Source organism: Fundulus heteroclitus, chromosome 9 (genome assembly GCF_011125445.2).
Source record: "Fundulus heteroclitus isolate FHET01 chromosome 9, MU-UCD_Fhet_4.1, whole genome shotgun sequence".
In the NCBI taxonomy this organism is placed as follows: Eukaryota; Metazoa; Chordata; class Actinopteri; order Cyprinodontiformes; family Fundulidae; genus Fundulus; species Fundulus heteroclitus.
This window is the reverse complement of record NC_046369.1, coordinates 19,779,571-19,791,144: the sequence shown is the minus strand read 5'-3', so window position 1 is coordinate 19,791,144 and position 11,574 is coordinate 19,779,571. Positions and strand designations below refer to the sequence as shown.

The 11,574-nt window shown below is 41.2% G+C and overlaps 1 protein-coding gene across 2 annotated transcripts in view; it reads left to right on the top strand.

The window, feature by feature from the left end:
- Window positions 1–11,574, top strand: part of arhgef18b (rho/rac guanine nucleotide exchange factor (GEF) 18b) — a 75,525-nt gene that overhangs the window by 18,760 nt on the left and 45,191 nt on the right. For both annotated transcript variants that reach the window (XM_021324199.2, XM_036141192.1), the window contains 7 exons: window positions 148–295; window positions 2,122–2,248; window positions 2,339–2,396; window positions 2,843–2,887; window positions 3,314–3,391; window positions 5,335–5,443; window positions 5,773–5,962. In XM_021324199.2, the coding sequence (XP_021179874.2) occupies window positions 148–295; window positions 2,122–2,248; window positions 2,339–2,396; window positions 2,843–2,887; window positions 3,314–3,391; window positions 5,335–5,443; window positions 5,773–5,962 (755 nt within the window). The remainder of the gene's footprint in view (window positions 1–147; window positions 296–2,121; window positions 2,249–2,338; window positions 2,397–2,842; window positions 2,888–3,313; window positions 3,392–5,334; window positions 5,444–5,772; window positions 5,963–11,574) is intronic.

Here is an 11,574-nt window from a genome sequence, read left to right as displayed (position 1 = left end):
CTCACACCATCTTATATGGAGTTGCTGAAGTAAAAGGGAAATAATGTGTTTTAAACAGAAACTGAGTGTAGAAAACACGCAGACTGCCTCATTAAAATGTTTAACAGCTTTATTTGACGCCTTGTGTCTGCTCTGCTGTGCTGTCAGACTGAGTCTGGACACCGCGGCTGTAGACAGCGATGAAGACCGAGAGGATGACGACGAGCAGCAGGACAGTCTTTTCCAGTCTTGCCAGCAGCAGTCTGACAGCCTCTCAGCGGGTCCCGGAGACGAGCCAGATGGCTTCAGTCTGAGGGTAAACAGCCACTCGCCAAAAGGGCTTGTGTTACCTCTGTTCAGCTTTCTTTATGTCAGCATTAATTCCATTGTAATGTCGTCATCCGAAAGAATCACAACCAATTGTGGGAGAGAAGGTTGACTCTAGGTTTTGACTTGCCTCTTTTTGAGTCACTTGAAATTCAGTGAGGTCCCATCTTGATAAACACTTTTAAAAAGCCATGTCCCGTTCTTTAACAGCTACGACAGGTTAAACTCTTCATATGAGGCTTGACACAAGAGTTTGGGAGAGTATAAACCGGCGCGGCCATTCTTTCAGAAGTGCATTTGTGAGGTCAGACACTGATGTTGGCCAGAATGGCCAAGCTTACCGTTTTTTATCTCTAGTTCGTCCACAAGTTGTTATACTAGGGGGATACCAGGCCCTAATCTGATGGACTCATTGAATAGGTGACATCCTATCATGGTACCACGCTGAATCACCCAAATTCAATCAATATTTCTACCATTACACTCTATATTTAAAAATAATGTGGAGCTGACACTGCTGATTAATAATACGCAAATTGAATATTGTTAATCAGACCAGATCGGTCCTTCCGTCCGGCAACATTTCATTGTTATCCTAGAGGGAATTAGATATTTATTACAGTGCAACTAGGTAGTGTCTGCGAAGATAAATGGGAGAGAATACTCCAAAACACGGGTGCTGTGCTTGGGTGAGACTTTATAAAAGAAAAAAAAATTGTCTGAATGGTGCCGAAAGTTGCTTCAACAAATATGTTTGTCATCTGGATTAACAAGCTTTTGATACTAAAACAAAATTAATCTATTTTTTTTTTTAAATTGCCTAATAATTATAGGGTATTGTGTGTAGATATCTGAGGGCAAAAAGTATACCCATGTTTTTTTTTTTTTATAAAACATAACAAACTGTGGGGGGGGGGAAAGAAAGTGAAAGGGTGGGAATACTTTCTGGTGGTACTGTAATTGCACGTCGACGAGCTTTTTTTAGTACACATTTCTTTTAGTTTGAAAAATTATTTTTATTAGATGATTATTTTAACATCTCAGATTTCTCTTTGGTAAAAAAGCAAATGATTTCTTAATTCCTAACCTGCAAATTGGTGTTTTGTGCATTTGTGTGTCCTGAAACGTCTCTTGAAAGAATTTAGAGGAAAGAAGTTATAAGGTCAGATCACATGTTTAGTTTTGGCATGTTTAGTATTTTAAAACGGTATCAGTTTTCTTTTTTAAGTCCTAAACGGTCAGGCACCTAAAAATGTACACTTGTGGGCGCCTGAACACTGTGGCATCATGCTTTTTATAGGTCTGCTTTCTGAGGGCGATGATCCACCTTCTAACACATCTTACACATTACAATTACAACTTAAAAAAGGCAATGGGCCCCTTTCTTTCTGCCTCATAATGTGGCATCCTCTCCTAAATTACTTTTCAGCGCTCCCTTGGCCTTTTTAATCACTAGGAATCTTTGCTTGTTTTAGTGGCTCGTTCCTCAATTGAAACCTTTTCAGTGAAGCCTCCCTTGAAATAAAATATTATATGCACTCTTTAAGATAAAAAGGAGCAGGGGGATGACCGCAACGTAGAATTTAATACCAAATAAGTCCACAGTTGGAGGGAAACGATTCAGTTGATGCATTGAGCCAAACTGCAGAGAGGCTTCTCTACTGCAGAAACCAAAGCTGATGAAATGCTCCGTAGAGTAGCAGCTAATAAAGGCCACTGTAAGCATAATTGATTTCAACACGGTTGCTGCTGCTGGGATTTGAAACAGATCAGATGTGAATTAGGCGTACGTGCGTGTTTTATTCCTTTTCCCAGGCCGCTGGTGGACCCGGCAGGCAGCTGTACTCTCGCTCGGAGATCCTCGCCACCGACGAATATTCCCGAGCGGCTCACATTTCCCGTGTCGTTCAGACGTCCAAACAGGCCGCCAGGGCAGCAGGAGGTAGGCAGGGGTGTCCTTCATGTGGAGCCCATTTAATGTTTCGCCTCTTCTCACGGTAGACCTGTTTGACTTTCTTTACCCCCCCCCCAGTGGCGGAGGAGTTTGACCCAGAAGAACACCTGCACTCTACAGAGGGACAAAGCCATATGTGAGTTTTCAGCACAAACAATTAAATCAACAGTATACCTCCTTTCCAGGATACGCATCGGTCCTGGTAGCAGTGTAACGAGCGGAGCACCTCGTTGCTCACTGAGTGGCTGGCGCAGGTACCGCTCTGTAGTTGTAAACGGTCTGTTAAAGTTACCTAACTCCCACATAACACGGGGGGCTTTCCCCGTTCTCCCCTGACATTTCTGCTCCATATCAGACGTCTGCAGTTTTCCCCTCCCACGGCTCTCTCCTCTCTGGCCCGCCAAGATGGCCCCTTGGCCGAGTGAGCGTGTCTGTGTGTAATAAATGGGTGTACTCGCTGGTTATATGGTTTTCGGCAGACGAAGGCGGGTTGTCCTTCACATGGCAGCCTGACACTCAGGTTCCCAGCAGTCCGGCTCTCCCCTCTCCCCTCACTCAGTGTCAGTGTCTTGTTTGTCTTAGGCTGATGGTACAGAAAGTTCTCCAGGAGCTAAAGCTGTACTACGGGTAAGTAAACAGGAGAGGGAGGTCTGCACGCTTTAGCCGCTGTTCTAATGACGTCTGCAGAAGCAGACCTGGGTTTTCACCGCGGGAGTGTTTACAAACTACACCATTGAGTGAAAGCATGATTTTTTTATTTTTTTTTTTTCTTTTGCACATGGGGGTTGCATGCCTCTGTTCTGGTCACTGTCACAAACTGTATGTCACCGTAGCTGGGAAGGGATCTGCAGAGCACAGAAAGTGAGATGATCAGCTCCTAAAAGTTCACAGCGACATAAATCGGCTTCTGCTGTCGGACTGCGCATGTTTTTCTTGTTCGTGTAAACTTTGGCTTCGACGCGCTCGTCTCTTAGGATCTCTTTCAGGGGTCATATTAGGAGCTGTGTTCGGCTTAAATCGTCTGCATGACGTTTTCTAACCGTCCTTCAACAGAGCGAAGCACAGAAACAACAGCAATCCAGAAACCAAAGAATCAGGAAGTGTCACCTGGTACGAGTTCCTCTCCAATGAGTACGTATAAAAATGTACCCTTGCTTATTTGGAAATAACAGAGTTTTTTTTTTCCTCTAAACAATGTCAGTAACTGCATATATTTCCCAATGTCACCTGCTGTAAATTCCAACGCATGCAAAGTTTATAATGTTTATGATTAAATGTGCTTTGTGTGCATCTGGTAACACGGAGCTATCTATAATGGAAGTTAAAAAAGAGTCAAGATTAATAGACCATTTTAAAACAGTCATCTGACTTTAAATGACCATGTACTGATCATTTAAAGCAGGACACTTTCTATGACAGTATGTGGCTACAAGCGCCAAACACACAACATATTTACAATTAAGCCCAAAATTATTCACACCCCTAGCAGGTTTACGTTTGAAATTATTTTCGTTCAGCTAAAACTTTTTGCTCTGGATAAGAAATAAGAAAATCAAAAAAGAAAAATTTAAATATAAAAAGGATATCAAGTCTTGAAAAAGAGCAGCTTTTTAATATATTTTTGCAAAGAAAATGGTATTTTGAAAATGATTCATTGCATTTTGACTATTCTTTGATGTGGTAGGAAGGCCTCCTGGCCGTCACTCTAATCTTTAGCTCATTTCACAGATACTAATCAGATTAATGTTAAGTCTCCCAGCTGGGCCGCTCCAAAACGTTAATTTTACCTCCAGTCAGAAGAAAAATGTTGGTAAAAATAAATGATTATTTTAAACCTAAATCTGCCAGGGGTATGAATAATTTTGGGTTTCACTCCAGATGTCAGCAGCTACATGCACACACTGGGATCAGCTACAAAGTGGTTTTGCTACTGGTGGCTGAAGGCGCAGAATTTACATTTACAGAAATGAACATTTACAGAATTTAATATCATCATTCTTTGGTTTATCATATCATTTTGTTTGTCATTTCTCTGGTTACTAAACTTCCTGTTTTTTCATGTTTTCTGGGTCCTTGTTATCGAGTTTTGTGATAGTTGAAGTCGGTCCAGTTTTCTGCATGAGCCTGCTGTGCCAATAATTCAAGAAAGTAAAAACGGAAGCATTTTCGGTTGAATCAGCTTCTAAGAGCTCTGTGAATTAAAAACAAACATAGTCTGTAAGGCTGAAGTTCTAGATAGCCAATACGTAAAAAAAAGAAATTATAGCCAACAAAATTATTGCAAGTCTTTAAGAATAAACAACCAAATTGATTGAATAATATTGCTACGCTGGCCTGCTCAAGACAGAACAGATTTTACAAAGAGCAGGCTTGGCCACGCATCAAAAAACATCACAATAAGAATCTGAGCATGCAAAAAATCCGATGCATTTTGAAAACATGTTCGGAATCCAACTTTTAGGTCTGAATTAATAAATATATGTCTGGAGAAAGAATTTAAGCAAATCATTTAAATGTTCTCAATACTGTGCTGTAAGTTTTCCTGATTATGGGCTGAGAGCAAAGCAAGCATTTTACAGTTGGAGGAAATACATGGATTACAAGAATTATCAGAAATACAAACGCAAGTAATCGCACACCTGAACCATTTTAATAGCAGCTTTCATTCAAAGTGTGTGGACAAAACTCAGAAGAGCAGGGCAAGAAACACCAAAAACCTTTGCATTTTGAAGACAGCATAGAGGAACATCCACAAAATGTAAATTCAGGGAACTACAGAAATATTTTTGGCCTTTTATTATGCAGCTTGCCAAAAGTCTGCGCTTTAACTTTTTTTTTAAAAATCTGAACTAATAAAAGACGCAAATACATTTGTGATTCTCCTTGGACTAATTATGCAATCCTTTTTGTGAAAGGCTGTTTAGGAATTTCACTCTAACGGGTCAAAGCTATACTGACCCATAGGCAAAGAAAATGTATGCATTTAATCATTTAATTGAGCAAATAAACCCCTTTTATCCAGTTTAAGATCCTTACATTTACACTGTACACGGGCCTTTTTTTTTTTTCTTCAGGAACGACGGAGAGGGGGACCGGGCAGAGAAGATTGAGAAAGGAACAAAGGTGAAAAGGACCCTCAGCTCCCTGAGGAGCAGGGTGACGGGTTCCTTCAACAAAGATAAGGTAAACAAAGCCGCAGATGAGTGGTGCATGAAACTGCATGACAGATATCTGTGCCTCCATGCCCCAGCACAGCTCCAGAAAGGCAGTCTGTTTGTTGCCCCGCTCAAAATGACAAAAACAAAACCCTGACGCGTAAACACTTCACTTGAATGCTTGTGGCACTTGCGACACCTTCATCTTCTTACACCAACCCCATTATGTATCCTGCCTGTGACGCAATTATGCGATGTGACCCGCAGCCGCGCAAGCATGCGCAGCGACGGAGGAGAACACACAAGATTTGCATTCACAAACCGCCCCCGTGTGTTTGCTTCTTCTCTTCCCTCCAGGGTAAGAATCGAGAGAAAGAGCTGCAGAGGGAGAGGGCAAAGGAGAGAGACAGGGAGGCCAAAGAGCGAGTGTGCAGGACCAGCAGCAGCAGCAACGGGCATCGCTTAGTACCAGGCTCCTTCTCCAGCTCCGCCACCTGCTCGCTGTGCAGCAAGAGCCTGCAGAAAAAGCATGGCCTGCAGTGCATGAGTGAGTAGCAGCACAGTCACAGATGTACACGAACCCACGCTGGCTCGCCGTCTGTGCACAGGTGCTATGCTCACACACACACACGCACACACACACTCAGCTATTTATAACCCCGGTGCATGTATGCTCACTTTTACCCACATAGTGGTGCACTCAAGGGGGCATGGAAAAAAAAAAAAAACTGCTGAGCATGTGGGCGCACCCACCACCACAAACTGCTTGAAATACCATCATCATACACTACCCCACTCAGACAGAAGTTCCTGATCAATGGGAGGGGAAGTGAAGTATGGCGCTCAGCATGGCGTACGAGAGCTCCATCCACACAAATGTTACTGCAACATTTGCCACTTACAGCTTTTTGACACGGTAGGGTCACAGTCTTCAGCCGGACAGCGGCGGGCCCCGCTTTAAATCGTGACCTCAAAGCCAAGAGGGCCAAGTGCGTGAGGCTTTGGACTGGTCTCCGTGCTCATCAGAGCTAACTATTTGTGTTTTAGTTTAGCTCCATTTATATAGGCAGGTCTCACACCTGATACACGTCTCATTTTGCGTGCGGCTCTTTGAATGTCGCTCTAGGGTAAAACGCTCTGCATGACCAGAAAAGGGTTAAAAAGTATATATATATTCAGTTCATTTACATGCAATATAAAAACAAATGATCTAATAATATAAAATAAAAGTATGAGAGAATAGGAATTGAAAGTTTCAAACAAAAACGACTATCCAATAACACTTTAAAAAAAAAAATTCTTAAAATGCTTTTAACAATCAAGCAACTACAAAATGAACATTTGTATCGTCAACATAGAGATGGAGAAATGCATCTGTGAGATTCGGACCCATATTATGTTGATTTCTAAAAGAACAGGTCCTGAGACACAACATATGGGACCTGGTGTCTTTTATGGGAAATAAACCCAGCAAAACCCGACTCCTAGCCCATATCCTAAAGGAACAGAAGGATGTCGGTACAAAACGCTCTTAGTTCAGCGTTTCGTTTTTTGAGCAAAGTTGATTTGGTGAAAAATGTTCGGCCTGCTCAGTGTTATGCCTTCTAATTGTGGGCACTTTTCTCTGACCTGTTTAAAATAATATGTTGGGTATCTTTTTTAACCCTGCAAACTATTTCGTACTTAAAGCTCCTGGCCTACTTAAGTGCGGCCTACCCAACATTTCCGTGCATCCTCTATATTGAACAACTTGTTAAAAAAATATTTGGCACAGATAGCTGTGGATCTAGAACAGGTGAGAAAATTGGCATGAAAGGGGACATATGCAAAATCCACATTTTTAGCCCTTAAATACATTTTGTTGTGTACCTAGGAGATCGTTTGAAGTACAAAATTCTAAATTAGTCTGCCCAGGTGCTGCGTAGCTATCTTTATGTTCTGTTTGAGTCATATATTTTAAGCCATGCAATTTTCTCTATTGACTATTACCTTTTTTTTTTTTTTTTGAACAATTAAGTCACAGCATTTGCTGCGGAGCTGCTAAACAAGACCGTGGACTTTGGGCTTAGTTACCAGTTTTGCGAATCCTTCCATTTTCTTTTTTTTTTTTTTTGGCCACAATTTTGTAGTTCAAGCTCAAAAATCCAGAAGCTACACGTGGATAAGTCAAAATGTTCAGCTGTTGGGTAATAACCACACAATTGATTTCACCGTCCCCTGTGATACTACAAAAATGGCCGATTGGGGTGGAGTGGAAGCTTGTGTGAAGTGCCTCTGTCAGATTTAAAGAGACAGCACCAAACCGAGTTTCTCTCAGAAGCACCCCAGAACAGAGGTAAAATGAGGGACATGGGGGGTAAAATAAACAGGAATTTACACCAAAGTATTGCAGTTCTGCTTTGATATAGACAACAATTGAATTATTTAAATGTGAAAAGGAAGGCATTGAAAAGCATGAAATGAGCCCTTTAAAGAAGCTCTGAGAGAAAATGAACAGAAACACAGCTAGCTTTAAGGCAGCTTTACAGAAATGTAATTAAGCCAATCGAATCCTGCTTCTTAAAGAAAAAGATAATAATGAAAAAGTCCTGAATGTGAAGGCCACAGTTATTGGCACCCCATATCTAGAAGATGTAAAAAGATGTTTTATTGCAGTGGCAAAATTTAGAAGTCTTAAGTCTTTAATTAAGGGACCTTTACTATGTAAATGGTAAATGGCTTGTACTTGTATAGCACTTTTAACCAGTCTGGCGACCACCAAAGCGCTTCACACTACAGTTTTAGACATTCACCCATTCACACACCCATTCACACCCTGACGGTGGTGAGCTATGTTTGTAGCTACAGCTGCCCTGGGGCAGACTGACAGAGGCCAGGCTGCCATACATCGGCGCCACCGGGCCCTCTGACCACCGCCAGCAGGCAACGTGCAGGTGAAGTGTCTTGCCCAAGGACACAACGACAGAGACAGTCAGAGCGGGGGATCGAACTGGCAACCCGCCAGTTGTAGGACGAACTCCCTAACATCTGCACCACCATCACCCCATGTAGGTAGAACATGCCTTGTAAAAAAAAAAAAAAAATAAGAAAAAAAAAGGTATTTAAAAAATAAAATCACTGATGCCAGTTATTGGATGGTAATACTTTATACAAGCCTCCTATTGCCAGTAGGACCACAGTCTTCTCCAATAACATTTCACAGACTGGAATATACAGAGTTGGTTGAACAGTCCTCTTTGCTCAGCTGTCTAGGTTGACTAGAGTCTTAGGTCCTCTTTCATGCTCTCTTCTCCAGAGAACAGGTTCTCTATAGGAACTAGATCTGGGGACTGAGATGGTCATCCTCCTGATTCTGTGTGGTGGCAAGATGTGCTTCAATCTGCCTAGGTCAGAAGTCAGCAACCTTTACAACCTGCAGAGCCACTTTTATCCTCGGTCCAGCTAAACAAATTTTGTCTAAAGCCACAAGAGTTGCACATCTATTTGAAACAAGAGCTTGTTTTTATAGTATACTATAGGAAATTTGTTTAAATTTTTTTTAATTAAAGAACAACAATTATTTAACCAACATTATTTTTATGTTTAGGTTTAATACATTTTCTTCAATTTGACATTTGATTTTTATAGCAAATGACATCAAAATGATGAAAAAGCAAGTCGTTTGCAACCTATTGACAAAAAGATACTTCATTTATCTGTAGTAAAATCTTCTATACACCATTAGTTTCTTTCTTTCTGGATATGTTATGCATATATTGCAGAACTAAATGCATCCTAAACCTAGCAATTTTAAATTACCTTTACATTTAGAAACATTGACCAATGTTTTTCCCCACACATTTTTGGTCTAAGTTTTTAAGAGCCAAAGTTGAAGGTGTAAAGAGCCACATGTGGCTCTGGAGCGACAGGTTGCAGACCCCTGGCCTAGTGGCCAGTGGCTAGAGGAAGTGGACTTCTGTGTCATGTCATATTTATATGCCATGATTACCCAAAAAAGAAAGCCCAAGATTACCAATTAGAAGTTGCTAGAAATTCATATGTACGTTAAAAATTAGAAAAATAATTCTAAAAAGCTTAAATTAGTTTTACTTCAAAGGGGGTGTTAGGGGATGGTAGCAAATTGTGCTACCTGCTACTTTGTTAAAACAATAGTTTCTGAATGTTTTCTTTATGTTTAACGTGAGAATATACCATCGCAATGAAGGATTATGTTTTAAGACTTTTCACAAATCTTTATCAGGGGTGCCAATAAACGGGACCTGCTGTGGACCTTTTGGTTATCCCCTTATGCTGAAATCCCAAAACTCAGTGTGACGACTTGTGCCACTTGTCCGTAGCTTTTACTGGAAGTGGAAGTGACTTCTAATAAGCCGTGAGGTTTACGGGTGGATAATTTCACATCCCTTTCAAGTGTCAGGAAACTGGTGATTTGGTTTTTCCCTTTTTATTAAGCAGGTGCATACGTATTTTTCCCCCTTGCACTCTTGCAATTAAATGTTTATCTTGTATCATCTGCTTGTTGCAATATTTCCTGGGTATGAATAGCTGGTGAAGAGGGTGTGTGTGTAATGAATAATTGTTTTTAGCAGGGTGTTTATCAAACAAATGTGTCCTGGCATATTTCACAAGGCACTAGGAAACCACACAGGCGATGGAAACACTTTATTATTTTTGACGTATATATATATATATATAAAAAAAGAAACACATTTCTCTCGTTGATGCATTTTGTTCATTAATCAAACATTACTGCTAAGTGTGATAGTGTTTTAATTAAAGTTGGAACACACACCGAGGCGTGGGAAAACAAGTGAGTGTCCCTTTAATTTGAGCCGAGCCCTGTGGGGATTCAGCCTGTGGAATGCGTCGTCTGTGCGCCAGAGAGAGATTGTTCCCAGTGGATGCGCTAAAACTGGACAAAACCAAGACTCTTTGGGGGGGACACTTGTTGCTGCGTCGGGTCCGTTTTGGAGGATGGGATTCGCTGAGATTTGTGCCAGGCTCAACTTCTCCTCTCGCCTGCCGCCGATCGGGACCGCCGCGACTGTAGCGGGAACGGTAAGGAGCAGCCGCCGTCGCGGGATCAGGTGGATGAAGGTCCCGTTGTTTCAGCCTCGGCGGACTTCTCATCCTGCCGCTTTGATGCTAACAGGCTAACGGCTAATCACAACCGGACCCAACACTTTATAGCATATCTATAGGGCGCACTGGGTCGTGTTTGGGTTGTATAAACGTCTCAGCAAGAAAAATACTCCTTTGGGGATTGCTTTTTTTGCAACTTGGATGTGTAAAAAAAAACGAAACTTTTAAAACTAAATTAGATCCCCCAGCCAAGTGTTCCCTGGCTAGCTATTAGCAACGCAACGTTAGCATCTTAGCTGCGCCTTTATATAAAAGAAAAACACACCAAAAAAATAAGGTTAGTTGGGTGAGCTGTTGGTTTTAATTGGTTTATGCTGGATAAATAGCGTCAGGGAAACCATGTGTGTGAAAGTACAAGGGTGTTGCGCGACTTGTTGCAACTTTGTGTTCAGGAGGCTATAATTGATGCCGCTTATTGACTTTGGGAGAGGCTCAACAGGTGACTGCTAGCTTAGCTAACGTTAGCTTCCCGATGACTTCCGTTAGTTTTCCTGCGCTCCGCTGTTAAAATGGACAACCGGTTCAGGTGGAGATACTTTTTTTCGGACGGGAAATGGGCTTTTTACCCTAAAATTACATGGGGAAAATAAAACATACAAACATTTTTTTTCCCTAGCGTTCGCTTACACGACTGTTTACTATGCGATAAGTCTGTAAGGGACCAGAGAAGAATCATCATCAGCATGTTTTTGCGCCACAGTTGATTTGTTAGTGCAGACTGTCAAAAGAGACGTGATCCATTTCAAAGAGCACGAAATTACCCTTCAAATTATATGATTATATCTGTAAAATAAAAATTAGGAAAGTCATAGCTTCTTAATAAAGTTCTAGGAGGGTTTTATGCCCTTATTTTTAGACAAAATGGTCAGTTTTAAAAAAAATTGATTAATTTTCAGCATTTTTTGTGATAAAATGTTGTCACGTTGGTAACTTTTAACATTCATAGAGCCATAATGGCCAAATTTGTCACTGTGGAAGATTATATTTAATATTCACTGTTAGAAGCAAAGCCTGCTG